Source organism: Panthera onca, chromosome E3 (genome assembly GCF_046562875.1).
Source record: "Panthera onca isolate mPanOnc1 chromosome E3, mPanOnc1 haplotype 2, whole genome shotgun sequence".
Lineage (NCBI taxonomy): Eukaryota > Metazoa > Chordata > Mammalia > Carnivora > Felidae > Panthera > Panthera onca.
This window is the reverse complement of record NC_138354.1, coordinates 23950760-23965123: the sequence shown is the minus strand read 5'-3', so window position 1 is coordinate 23965123 and position 14364 is coordinate 23950760. Positions and strand designations below refer to the sequence as shown.

Below are 14364 nucleotides of genomic sequence, written 5' to 3'. Positions count from 1 at the left end.
ACACCAGCACGTACACATACTAAGGGCAAGTGTAGCCAGGACTCTACCAGTTGCTAAGATACTGAAATACTTCTCTTTTGGTTGGGAGACAGCCCCCACCTCAAGTCCTGCAAGCGCCCTTGACTCCCACTGCCCAGGCCACTTTAACCTTCTCCCCTCTGCCCCATACTGTTCTGTGATCAAGAGTTAATGAGTTAATTCCAGACAGAGGTTAGCTCCCAGATCCCCTTGCAGCTCTGGAAGCTATTCTAGTTGGTTGGGGATATTTGACTGTGATCCCTGTGTTCAAAGGTGTTCGTTGAAGCATCGTTGTACGAACAGACTGGAAACGACTTGAAGCAGACACTGCTGACGGCCTGCCAAATATCCACCTTCTCTCTCAAACCAACAGAACCTAGTAACACTTCCATCCATCCACGGCTACCCCTTGCTGCCAGAGGTAGCCGTGTGATTGAATTCCAGCCAACGAAAGGTGCGCAACATTCATGTGGGATTTCTCGGAAATCTCTTCCCCTTCTTCCATGCAGTTGCTGGGATGGAGATGTGATGATTATGGGGACCGCAGCACCCAACTTCAACCACAGGAAGGTGGGACACATCCAAGGTTACCAAGAGCCCAGGTGGCTGTTAACTTCATGGAGCCGCCATGCTGTTGATTCAGACCGCCTCCTTCTGGACTTCCTTTAAATGAGACAAATTAATATCCTATTCAAACTGCTGCTACTTTGGGTTTCTTGGTTATAGGCAGCCAAGTTTAATCACAATGGATACAAACCTAAACTCCTATTAACAGGGAAATGGCTAAATCAACCATGATATATAAACAATATAAATCGTAAATAACCTGAGACATCACGTATTTGACGAAATACTTGGCAGGTACCGAGTTAAATCTACAGGCATTTCCATGTTGAGTGGGAAAAAAAAAAAAAAAAAGCAAGGTGCAGAATGTCTTCATTGTACATGCCCTCTCCACTCCAAACCCCTATTAAACTCTGCTGGGTTTTCCTAGTTTTCACGAAAGCACAGAAGAAAGACCGAAAGTGTACCTCACAAACTATGCTACTAACATTATGAACTTTGGGGGAGAGGAGAAAAATTGCTGGGGGGTGGCCAAAGGGTCCCTTATCTTTGGCCGCACCCTTGTACGTTCCTACAAAAGGGGTGATTCCTGTACTACTTGAATGGTACAAATTAATTAGGTTTTCCACCTACCCACCAGCTGACCTTCTCCAACTGTTTACTTGCCTGCTGCTCGCTGCCTGCAGTGTCCATATTTGAGAGCTGTCAGAGCTGAGGGCTCAAACCTGGAAGAGCAGACTCGTTGGCACATAGAGATTAGCTTGAGAGCCACCACCTGAGTGCTTTGTGTTGGAGAAGTTCAAGGTTCTTTCAGAACGCCCCATCACACAGATTGTATACCATGGCATCTGAGGGAATGAAATACAGGTGTTAATCCTCAAGGACAAAGAAAGTAAGAGGACACAACAGCTAATGAGAAATGACAAGAAAAAACCAGAAGCACTGCTTGACACAGCAGAGCTGAGAAAGTTGAACTGAACTCTGACGAGAGGAACAACTGCCAAAGGGAATTGTCAAAAGCTCAGTACTTGGAGGCATCGGGGGCCTCAGAGGGCAGGGGACAGGTGCAGGGGCTGAGCAGCCGGCCCCTGGGTACCACTTGCCAGGCATACCACTGCGAACCCGTACTGTCCACCCTGCAGTCACTTGTTTTATAGAAAGCTTGACTAAGATGAGCTCCAGGCAGGGAGATCTCAAACGGAGTAGAGAAGAGAGGTGTGCTGGTATGAACCAAGGGGAGAAGTTAAAACCACCCACTTATGGGGTATTTATTCCTGGGTCCCCTGCCAGAGTCCTCCGATTAGTTCTCATTTTGGGATGAGGCCAAAATGAGATTCCTTGTTGCCGGAGAATAGTGGGGCGAGGGGGGCAGGAGGGAGGGGAACGATCTGGGTAGTTGGCAGTTTTCTTTCAGGCTTATTGTCTCCAAACAATTCTTACCATCTTGACAATTCTTTAGCCCCTGGGGTGGGTCCACCGTCTGAATGAGCTGAGAAGCCACAGACAGCTTTAAACAGAAGGGTGACCCTCACTGTTGAGAATGTTTTAGGAAGGCCAGGTGGAGACTATATTGATCAGTGTCTCATCGGGAAAACAAACATCCTAGGTATTTCAGACAGAAGTTATTCAATATGGGAGATTGGTTCTAAAAGTGACAGAAGGGTGGATGGAGCAAGAAGGGGAGGGTGGGGTTACTCAGAAATTAGTAACTGCAGGAGCCAGCCCCAGGCTGTGGAAGCAAAAGGGAAAATGTTAGCAGAGCCCATGACTGCTCCATCACTTTGGGTTCTGGAGGATCCGTGACTGTCACTGCTGCCCCAGGGACCACAGCCACACCCACCTGGCAACAAGCCAGGAGGTCACACTCCCACTAATACTGCAGGATCCTCCAGGCCCCAAAGGTGTCCATGAGGTGGAGGGTCTGCTACACCCGGGAGATCTGTGCTGCCGAGGCCACAGGGGTGCCCACTTCAACCTCCACGCTTCACGAACATGTTAGAAGCCAGCTAGGATGACAGCTGTGGAGGTGGTGAGAGGCAGTCAAGTTCAGTATGCATTTTGAGCAGGGAAACAACAAGGATTTGCTCACAGATCAGACGCGGGGGATGCGAGAAAGAGAGGTCAAGGCTAACTCTGGGTTATTCTTGGCTTGAGCAAATGGAACAGGAGAATTGCCATTTACTTGGATGACCAAAATTATGGTGAAAGCAGGTTTTAGGGAACTAGGAAGAGTTCAGTTTGGGACACGTTTGGTTGGAGACGCATCGGCAGACACTCCGGGGGAAGGAGCTACGAATTTGAGATGCAGCAGTATACAAGGGGTGTAGACACCAGGAGACCCAAGGTGTCGCTAAGGGAGGGAGTGTTCACAGGAAAGAGATGATGTTCAAGGACCAATCTCTGGGATAGTCCCAAGTGAGCGGTCCTGGAGGTAAAAAGAAACCATCAAAGGAAGCTTAAGAGAAGCAGAAAAGTGAGAAAAACACCAGAAAAATGCAACACCTTCAAATCCTGGTGAACAAAATTTCAGGAAGCAAAGGGCATCCGCTGTGTCACATGCTGTGCATGGGCCAGGTCCCACTAAGATGAAGAGGTGTCTTGAGTTTCGCACTATGAATGTCACTAGTGACCTCAAGAATAACTGTTTCAGAGGAGAGGAGGAAGCATAAGCCTGACTGGGATGGGCTCAATGGTAAGTGGGTGGAAAGATTTGGGAACCAGGGAGTAGAGCACTCTTGAGGAGCTGAGCTATCGACAGGGATGGTGTGCCAGTTGGGCTGAGAAGTGAGGTCAAGACAGTATTGCTTTTCTCTTTTCTAAGATGGAAGAGATACCAATTCATTGATATGCTGATGAGAAGGACCCAGTGGAGAGGGGACACTGATCATGGGGGAGAAAAAGGGAAGGCTTGCTGGGGCCATGTCCTTGAGTGGGCGAGATCTAGTACACAAATGGAGGGGCTGGCCTTATCAAGAAAAACATAGACCATGAACATTAACAAGAGAAAGCATGTGAACATAGCTACAGGCAGGTGGGTAGAGGTGATGGTAAGAGTTCTCTTCCAGTTGCTTCTATTTACCCATGAAGTACAGAGGAAGCGAGGCTATCAGATTGATCAGGATGGGGAGGAGATGTCTGAGGTTCAAGAAGAGGAGAGAAGGAACCAAATTGTTACATAGGAGAGTGAAGAATGAATGGACGCGGGAAATGGAGCATGATTGCCAGGAAATGTGAAGGGTCCACTTGAGATCCGGAATGATGAATTCTAAGTGAGATTAGTCACCATGCTTGTGCGTTTGCTGTGCTCAGCTGTGTGGGTGCAGGCACCGGGCACTGAGTGGGAAGAAAGTTGACTTTAACCAGAAAATACAGCAGTGAGAGGTCAAGGGAGTTGACAGCGTCAGTGCAAAGTGACTACGTATCATGTTTATCTGTGCAGAGAGGGCATGAAGGGGGTGATCAATGAACAGAAAATTCAGTCTTTCAAGGTAAGTTATGCTCTATCTTCATGCTAAGATTGTTGTCCTCCAGGCAGAGGGGTCTTCGGGGGTGGTTACCTATTTATTTAATATTCATTTACTGAACACTTGCCGTGAGCTAGATCCAGGGTGGATAGGTGGCTACTTTCCTAGAAGCATCTAAAGTATCAGGTAGATAAGCTCAGGATCCAAAGCAGGAGGAGTGTTAGGGGATTGCTGAGAACAGAGGTTGACTTTATTGTACTGTCAATAAAAATTTCAAGTAGGTTGAAAGATGCAGATCTAGTTGAAAAGTACATACTCCTATCAATCAAAATAAGTAAGCAAAAAAGAATTTATGGATGCATGTAATTGAAAAGTTTGCAGTATAATAATGGCTGATGTTTATTGAGGGCTGTTAGCCAGGTTCTAGTCTAAGTGCATTACATCTATAATCTTTTTTTAGTCATACTAGCAGAGCCAGAATTTGAACTCAGGCAGCCTGCTTCCAGTCACTGAACTCCTAACCACTATGCTTTACTATCTCTTGAAGAGACAGCTTCAGGCAAAGCTGGATCTAGGGAGTCAAGCACTATTACCGGGACTCAGTCTTTCCCTTTCACTCTGCTTACTTACATGCTGAACTAGTTCACATGTGTGTTAGGTTCTCTCCATTCACAGTAGCTGCAAATTTACACCATTCTTAGAGAGAAAGATGTTTTCTCTTTTTTAAGCTTATTTTTATTATTTTGAGAAAGGGAGAAAGAGAGAGAGAATAAGTGTGAGCAGGGGAGATGCAGACAGAGAGGGAGAGAGAGAGAATCCCAAGCAGGCTCCACACCAGCAGCATACAGCCTGATGTGGGGCTCGAACCCATGAACCCTGAGACCATGACCTGAGCCGAAAACAAGAGTCAAATGCTTAACTGACTGAGCCACCCAGATGCCCTACTATTTTCTCTTTCTGAAAGTACTAGACCTTCATAGGTCTGTATTTAATGATATAAAACAGATTCACAAGGGACGCCTGGGTGACTCAGTCGGTTGAGTGTCCACCTTCAGCTCATGTCATGATCTCATGGTTCGTGAGTTCAAGCCCCGTGTTGGGCTCTGCGCTGACAGCTCGGAGCCTGGAGCCTGCTTCAGATTCTGTGTCCCCCTCTCTCTCTGCCTCTCCCCAGCTTTCACTCTGTCTCTCCCTCTCTCAAAAATAAATAAACCTTAACAAAATTTTTTTAAAATAGATTCATAATATTGTCAAGTAAAAAAGCATTTTATAAAACAGTAGATATGGGCTGACCCATAAACAAACAGATACATTTTTAATAGGAAGGATGTAAAAAAGCATTAGTGATAGTTACTTCTAAGTATCATGATTTGGGGGACCTTTTTTTTTTTTCTCAGTATTTTCATTTGTTTCTACATCCAGGATAATATAATCTATAATAATAATGTTGAAGGGAAACACAAAACTCAATACAAGCCAACAATTGTATCTCCCTAAGTTGTTCTCTGTAGCTAGGTACTCTTCCTATACCACTAAGATCTGTATTTCAGAAATAGATACATTGGGGGGCACCTGGGTGGCTCAGTCGGTTGAGTGTCTGACTTCAGCTTAGGGGCCATGATCTCATGGTCCATGAGTTCAAGCCCTGCGTCAGGCTCTGTGCTGACAGCTCAGAGCCTCCTTCAGATTCTGTGTCTCCTCTCTCTGCCCCTTCCCCGCTTGTGCCTCTGTCTCTCTCTCTCTCTCTCAAAAGTAAATAAACATTTTTAAAAAATGGGTACATTGGGGGCCACAGTGGTGACATTCTCATCTGCTTCCATTTGGTTAAAGACAAGGAGATGAGAGGGAGTATAACCCAGGTATTCCGGGTCAGCCATACCCCATTACTGCATAAGTGAACAGGTTAGTATCTCCCCCAATAGTCCATACAACCCACTGTGGATAAATTTTGAAGTGAAATATAAGTTTCTTTCTTGGAAGCCCTAACAGGGTAATATGTATTGGTCCATGGTCCATCAAGGAGGAGAAAGGAGATCAAGAATCCAAGGGGGTCCCAACATGAATATGCAGGCCAGATTCTCAGTACCATGCTGATTTGTAACCAGCTGTCGAGTCCCTGCCCCAAGGGACAGTTGCATTAGGAAGGCAAGATGGTAAGATAAGGTGAGCAGAAGATTGTGTGGGTTACGTAAGGCAGATTGTGTGGGTTACATAAGGCAGGATGGGAGGTGGGGGCAGGTAACAGTTCTGACCTAAGGGAGGGTTGTGGCTGAAGCTGATCATTAGCCAGCCCATCGTGCTTTTTTGCACTGGTTTCCTCCTTCTCCAGCCTGTATCATCTGGGAGAACACGGAAAACCTCCTTGAGATAGTTTCTGTAGGGATAGTAGTAATCCCTATCTTACCGGGTTATTGCAAGGGTTAAATTAGGTACTGTATCCAAATGCTTAGCCCAGTGCCTGGTGCTGAATAAACGCTCAATACGTGGTGCACATTATTACGATGATTATTATTGCCAACAGCAGAAGTAAACCGACATGGAGATGACAAAAGATTTGGAATCTTACAAAGCAGTACTTGCAATCAACCGCGACTGCTGGCCTTCCAGATTGGTTCCCTTCTATAGGCAGCATCTGGCCCCTTGAACTTCCGCCCTCTGACTTTAGCCAGAGGATGGGGCACGTAGAAAACCTTCTCTTTATCCTCACTTTCAATCCATTCCTAAATGGAAAGCGTTCATGCACACCCTCCTGCTCAGATGTGAACTCTGCCCTTCACACAGCCTGCAGACCTCGTGAGTCCATTTCACAGTCCTCTCTCTCTTAGGAACCACCCTCTTTGGAACATTTTCTCACATTTCACAAAACTCAGCCCTGGGGGGAGGGGGGAAGGAAACTTACACTGAAATAAAACTGAATAATAAGGCTTGATTGGGTCCAAAGACTTAAGGGAAAGAAAATTTCCTTGTTTTGTTAATTTCCAATTCAAGGTCTTAAATGTAGGGTGTAAGGGTGGGAAGGAAGATTCAAGAGAATTCAGATACAAAAGAGCAAACGAAGACTCAGGACAGGAAGAGAAGGATGTCCGTCCTGAGGTTCATTCTGTTGCTATTCTGTTTATGCACCCAGTCCACCCCCCACCCCACCACCACCATTCCAAATCCCTCTTCTTCCTTATATTAGCCACAGTCAGCTTCTGTTGCTTGCGACTCAGTAGCCCTTCCTGGTTTATAAATAAAAGGGAGTAAAAAGGCAGTTAAAAGTGAAGAAAATAAACAAGGTCCAAAGAGGAACAGACAAGATGGGGAAAAGTAGCCAGATCTTAGGACTGTGTCAGATTTTGAAGGATTCCAGTCCTAGTCTGTGCATACCTGCCCCCCCCCCCCCCACCCCGCCGCCATGCCCTTAAAAGAGAATCACAGTACTTCTGGAAAAAAGATAGGGGTGGGGGGTGATGAGCAGGCACATCTGCTGTCTCACTCCTGAAAAATTCTATGCAAATCATGGTCACTACTGTGGTTGGAAATTTGAAGAGGCAAATTTGCCTGGCTCTGATGGGTTGGAATACCCAGGCATTTCACAGCTTATGAATTCAAAGATAAAAATAATTTTTAAATTGAGCCAAGTAGAGAATTATGAGAAGTAACTACATTCACTTTTTTTCCTAAGAAAAAGTTCTTGTCAGAGCAGATTAATCCACGTTTAACCTTGTGATTTTAACAATAAGGTGCAAGAAATAAATAACAGGTTCACAATGTGAAAAACTTTTGAAGGTCTATATTAGAGCTACTTCCAACATATTTGTTTTGATATTATTAAAGACCTGAGTGAAGAATTAATTAAGTTGCAATCAAACACAGAGATGACATAATGCCAACAGAGTGGTTCATACCTTGAATAAGGGAGCCACAGAACTACACAACATCAGAAAACCAAGGTTTTCATAGTTAATCCTGACTCCCCATTTTACAGCTGAGAAAACTGAGGCTCTGAAAGATCAACCCATTTGCCGAAGAGTAAGGCTGCCAGAATTCAACTTTTCTACGCGTTCTTTTTGAATAAATGAAAGCTACATTGTGATTCAAGATTCAACTAGACATTTGTTAAAAACTAGAGCAGTGAGCTGATGAGACAAGATAAAATTTAATCAGGTCAGATGTGTAAGGACCTAACATGTTGGGTCCAAAAAAGCCCACTGTACAAGCACAGTATGGGGTAGATATGCCTTAATCAGCAGCGCCTGTAAGAAACACTTAGAGATGTTACTCAGCTGCGAGCTTGAGATGTCAGCAGTGTGATAGAGCCACAAGAAAAAGATAATGGAGTCACAGGTGGCATTACTAGAGACAGTTTACAGAAGGGAGGTGAGCATCTCCGTGAACTTTTCAACCTACAGCTGGAAGTCCTCATTTGGTCCCAGGTGTCAGGCTTTAGAAGTAATATAGACATGTTAGTTCACAGCTGGGAGAGGAGCCTGGGATGGAATTCTGGGAGGAATGATCAAAGGAAGATAGGGAATTGCAAAGCGCTGTCATTAAGAGCCCAAATCCTGAGTCAGTTTACCCCCCGGCCCTGTTGATTACTGATTGTGTGTTCCTTAAGCCTTACTCTCAGTCTGTAAATTAGGAATTATAATAGTATCTATCTCCAAAGACAAGGGAGGTAGTGCATGTCAACTGATCTGCACATTACTGGCACCAAACAAGCACTCAGTAAATGTTCGCTACTATTAGAATTAAGGAAGTGAGGTGATGTGGGGATAATGGTAACAAACTCATCGGGTTGTGGTCCATATTAAAGGAGTTAACCCTGGGAGGGCTCGAAACAAAGTTGGTAGTTATGGTCTGTAGTAGAGGGACTGGCCTAAGGTTTCTAGGGATGGGCCCGTTTGGGGACAAAATATTCCCTGGCTAGGGCTAAAGTCCACAGAACCTGATTAGATTTTTCTCTGAAGAAGGATGTTTGGTTTGTGGGGGGCAGGCAGTGGAGGCGATGGTGGTCACTCAGTGAATGGTGCGTGGGTAGCACTTGGTGAACACCTGGGCACAGTGATTTGGCATTCCTGTGGGGTGACAACTTAGCGTTCTTGGCCACGGTGATTTAGGTCTGTTCTGATGTACGGTTCTGATCCACTAGTGTGGTCACTCAGGGCAGCACTGGGGTTGGTCACCCATGCCTGTTCTGCGCATGGTCGCTGAAAACTGTCCTGCGGGCAATTGCCGGGAAATCATTCGAAGAGGAAATGCTCCTGGAAAAGTCCTCCCTTGCGTTTCCTCCTCATGCCACGGCATGAAGTCCACCGCATCCTGGACCTCAGGGACGCTGTGGGACCCCCAACAGCTCCCCGGGGAGCAGTTCGCCGCTAGGGGGCGGCCGCTAAGAGAGGAACCGGCCCAGCGCGGAGTCCGCTCCTTTGGGGTTCCCTCGCCCGCCGCGTCCCGGGAGCTGTGGAGTGACAGTGGGGTGGGGGCGCATGCTTCATGGGTGTGAGACAGAGCGAGCCGCCTGGATATGAGTCAGCGCGCGGGGGGCCAAGGAGCTCCGCGAATAGTCACGGAATCTCACTCACGCCCTGCTTCTCCACCCATCCCCGTCTAGAGCGTGTGTCCCAGTCCCGCGCGTGTGTGCGCACACGGCACGATGTCTGATTCCAGGCTGTGTGTGTCTGGTGAGACGGGGGTGAGGGGCACAGGGGAGGGTCCGTGTTGGTGTTTCCACGCCCTTGTGGGGTGAGGGGGTGTGTCCTGGTCAGGGTACGTGTGTACCTGTGTATGTGCGTGCGTGCGTGTGTGTGTCAGTGTGGTGGGACCGTGCATCCGTGTAGAGTGCTTGGATCTGCGCCGGGGTCTGAGGCTGAATGTTGGCGCAACCTGGGCCGGGGTTCCCACCCCTGGGGGTGCTGGGGGCGTTCGGCCTCCTGGAGGAGTAAATGCCTCGCCACCCCAAGCCGGCCAGGGCTGCACAGGGAGCGGCCTGAACCGGGAGGGCCCGGGTGGCGCGTACCTGGGAGGGGCAGGAGAGTGGGGCGCAGGGGGCGGGCCAGGTCCCAGGGCGGGGCGCGAGCTCGGGGGACCCGCGCGGCTGACGTCAGGCGACTCCTTAAATAGAGCCGGCAGCGCGCGCGGCTCGGCATTTCTCGAGGAGCCGGAGCGGGGCCCGCGCCAGCGCCACCGTCCGGTCCGCCCGCCAGCCCGCGCGGCCGCGCCGCCGCCGAGCGTGGGGCGCCGCGCTCCGGGGACCAGGAATGGGGCTTCGGGCACTGGGCGCGCTCCGAAGCCGGCGCACGTGAGAGCCGAGGAGCGCCGCCCGGAGCCCCGTGGTCCGGGACGGGGAGATGTGGGACGCGCAGCCGCCTGTCCCCCGAGGAGCCGCCGTCCCCGGGATCCCCGGGCATGGTGCGCGCCCCGGCCGGCAGTGCCCGGAGAAGACGGCGCCCCCCACGCCCGACCCGCGGGGCCCGGGCAGCGCGGCGCCAGCCCTCTAGGCGGCCGCAGGGCCACGACAGCTCCGCCGCCGGCGCCCCCCGGAAACCATGACCCCCGGCGCGGGCCCATGGAGCCATGGCCTATAGGGTCCTGGGCCGCGCGGGGCCAGCTCAGCCGCGGAGGGCGCGCAGGCTGCTCTTCGCCTTCACGCTTTCGCTCTCCTGCACTTACCTGTGCTACAGTCTCCTGTGCTGCTGCGACGACCTGGGCCAGAGCCGCCTCCTTGGCGCGCCTCGCTGCCTGCGTGGCCCCGGCGCGGGCGGCCAGAAACTTCTCCCGAAGTCCCGCCCCTGCGATCCCCCGGGGCCCACGCCCAGCGCGCCCGGCGCTCCCAGCTCGCCCGCCGCTGCCGCTGCCGCTCCCGCCCCTCGTCTCCCGGCTGCCAACCACTCGGGCTCGGCCAGGCTAGGCACCAAGCGGCTGCCCCAAGCCCTCATCGTGGGCGTGAAGAAGGGGGGCACGCGGGCCGTGCTGGAGTTCATCCGCGTGCACCCGGACGTGCGGGCCTTGGGCACCGAGCCCCACTTCTTCGACAGGAACTACGGCCGCGGGCTGGACTGGTACAGGTAAGGAGGGGGCGCCCCGCTCCGCGCGCCGGGGCCCCAGTCGGGTCCATCCTTAGGGCCATCTCCAGCGTCTCCTCTCCCTCTAATCCGGCTCGTTGTGTGGTTCAAGCTGACACGTGGGGGGACTCTAGCAGGATTCACCAAGAACTTCCCGGGGATGGTGTAGACGGGCACGCGCTTTGTCGAACTGCAAAGGGTGGTTGTTTCTGGAGTCGCCGGAAGGGAAGGGGGATGTCTAGCCAAACCTCAGGACGAGCTGGTGAGCTAGCTCCGTGTCCAGCCTTTGGGGTGGAGCGGGATGCCCGGGGAAGGGGCGGGCCGGGACACGTGCCGCTTCAGAACAAGGCCCTCTCCTGACCTTCGTTCATCTTTCCCGGCGTCTGAAGGACCCTGAGAAGGGAAAGTCAGAATAGGGCCCCCTTGCGGCAGGGCTCTGCGCTTGGATGAGGTCCCCGGTAGTTCAGGCACACGGAGAGGGCGTCCCCTGATGAGTGGGGATGAGGTGGGGGGGGGGTCCCTTCTGGAGGGTCATTTTTTACCCGGACTGAGACGCCCCCACCCTGCGCCCACCACACCCCGGTCGCTCTGACTCTGAATGAGTGGCCTTAGGGTAGTGGAAAGGAACTCTGGATTTGAGTCATGCTCTGTCACTTAGCTTGAGCAAATTCCTGAAATGCTTTGAGCCTCGATTTTTTCATCCATCCCAGTGGTCAGGAAAACAGCCTCGTCCTGGTGTGCCTCCTAAGGCCTTTCTAAAGTACCTTCAAAGTGTAAAAAAGACACCTGCGCTGGGTGGTGCTTCTAAACCCACAGCCAGGATGTGGAATTTGGGATACTGGTGGGCACCTCAGATAGGGCTGGCCAGGGTCCTAGGGACAGCCAGTCATAGACTGTCTGCTCCACTACACTGGCAGGGCTGAGAGTCATCTAGGTTGGTGATGTCTGGGGATAGCCTGAAGCTTCTGGAAGGTGACAGCCTCTACTGTTCGGTGCCCGTCTGCCTCCCAATCCCTGAATGGTGCCGAGGTGTAGGACTGGCCCAAACGTGGGCCGAGTCAGGGCATCCCTGGGAGTGGTGTCAGGTATGGGTTCCCCGCAACACATGGATCACAGAATTCCCATCATTCATCTGACCCTTGAAGACCTTCTAGAAATGTCTGCATAGTATTGGAATTGGGGAGGAATAACATGGGCGCTGTTACAGGAACTAGAGCTAATTTTTAACAAATGTTTCTAAAAGTAAACCCTTTAGGAAGTAGCAGCCATAAGCATCCTGGACAAATGAAAACTTTGTTAGGGGAGCCAACTAGGCTCATACTGAGGGGCTCTGGATTTGCAAGGGGGCAACAGGGCCGATAGCCCTGGCCTGCAGTGGTCGTGGTTGTGGGGGCAGGGGATGGGACACACCCCCCCCTTAGGAGGCAGACACACACTGTGACTCCAGTGGAGCCCAGCAGGGGATACCTGGCCTGTTGGTGACCCCTGGCACCATTATGTTGGCTTAATGGAATAGGGCAACACAGTATGGGAGGTCTGGTGCTTTCCAAACTGTGACCCACAGGCATCCCATTTGGGTGTTTGAGGTGTACAAGGACAGCGTCAGAGCCAGACCTCAGGGCGAGGAAAGCAAATTCATGGAGCAGCAGAGCCCTGTGTGGGTCAGCCATGGCCACACACTCATGCCCAGCAGGGTTTCCTCGATGGAAAATCTGAAGATCATTACGAAACCCTTGGCCAGTACGAAGTGCCTTTTAAGTGCAAAATAGCAAAATTCTGAGCATCTGGCTTTTAGATATTGTGTCCTCCAGTAAACAATGATAACCCTGCACCCAATGTTTACACTCCCCTCTCCCTGGCCCACGGGCAAGCAACTTACCTCCGGCTTCCTTCCCAGAGCCCGTGTCATTCAGGGATGGCTGCCTTTTATTTTTAACCTTGGCATGTGTGATTCTAAGCCAGCTTAGCTGTGAACCTTAGAGATGGGAGCCGTGCCTTTTTTTTTTTTTTTTTTTTTTTATAGCACATTTGGATTCTGCTAAAATTCTCAACTGAGCCTTGGTAGGTTTTATTTAACATCAAGCACACTGACAGCTCTACTTCTCTCTCCCCTCCACCCGGCTTCCCAGGGTCTGAGTTACCCTCCCTTTCACCCTTTGTATTTCTGGGAAAGGTTAGCCTGGAGGTCTGCCCCATTCCCACTACACCCCCAGGGGAGGGCTGGGAGCCTACAGCTCAGGAAAGGGCTATGTGGTTTGTGCATCTGTCCTTTGCAGACCCACACCCTGGGAGTCCAGGGTTTGGTTGTGGATTGCCATTTCTACGTAAGGTGACGCCGTCCCATTTGGATGCTGTTTGCATACTTTCCAGAACGTTTCTCTGAAAGTGCTTTATCCTTTATCATCGCTCAAGAGTTATGCCTCAATTGCAGAAATGTCCAGGATTCCCGGGATCCTTTTAAAATCCACGTTCTCACTTTATTCCTGCATTCTGGGAGTTAGGACAGCAGGTGATATGATGCTCCTCTTTCTGCCTGTTGCCCTTGTCATTTCACACATGTGAAAACTGCAGCCCCCCAAAAGTCTGAAATGGGGTCACAAAGCAGGCTGATGAGCCAGAAGTCACTGGCATGTAGTAGCCCATGGAGCCACACATGCTCGTGTGTGTGTGGCTGTGTGTGTGCCTGCGCATTGCCAGCTAAGTGCTTTAACCACTGCTCTGCATAGCTTGCCGCTATGGAGCCGGTGACCCCTGGGTAGACATGGCCAGAGAGCCCTTGCACCCAGAGTGGCAGACCATATTTTCCAAAGGCGGAGTTCAGAGTGGCAGAGTTACAGGCCATGGATCGCATTATAATCTGCCCACAGTTAAGCTCCTCGGGACAACTTCTGGGTCCCGAGGCCTCCATGTAGAGAGACAGGGGAAAAATCCAACTTCACTCTCAATGCAAAGGAGAGAGCCTTCTTCCTGTGGAGATAAGCCAGGAGGGGTCAAACAGTGCCTGAAGGCGGAGTGATACAGCCAGGGAGACCAGGAGGCAGAGTCTGTGTCCTCCTTGCCTCCAGCCTGAGCCCCTCTTGGGAGCCAGCCTGGGAGAGCCCAGCCCTCTGCGGTGGGATCCCTCCCCTTAGAGGTTTCTGAGTTCCATCACCTGCATGTCTGGCCTGGCTCCCCTCTCCCAATTTCCTCCCCGAGGTGACAGCTGGGCCTATGGGGCGAGGCCGGCTGCATGCTTGGACAGGGGACAGGTAGGCAGAAATGACAGCAGGCTG

The 14364-nt window shown here is 50.9% G+C and overlaps 1 protein-coding gene and 1 long non-coding RNA gene across 2 annotated transcripts in view; one reads left to right on the top strand and one right to left on the bottom strand.

Annotated features, from left to right (window-relative positions):
- Nucleotides 1–403: 403 nt before the first annotated feature.
- LOC132689211 (uncharacterized) lies at nucleotides 404–10800 on the bottom strand. Its single transcript, XR_009614912.2, has 3 exons — nucleotides 10701–10800; nucleotides 1245–1430; nucleotides 404–677 (listed from the first exon to the last, which is right to left on the bottom strand). It is a non-coding gene; the product is annotated as an uncharacterized LOC132689211 (long non-coding RNA).
- Nucleotides 10242–14364, top strand: part of HS3ST2 (heparan sulfate-glucosamine 3-sulfotransferase 2) — a 93936-nt gene continuing 89813 nt past the window's right edge. The window contains exon 1 of the mRNA XM_060648767.3: nucleotides 10242–11095. Coding sequence (XP_060504750.1) covers nucleotides 10605–11095 — 491 coding nt within the window. The 5' untranslated portion in view covers nucleotides 10242–10604. The remainder of the gene's footprint in view (nucleotides 11096–14364) is intronic.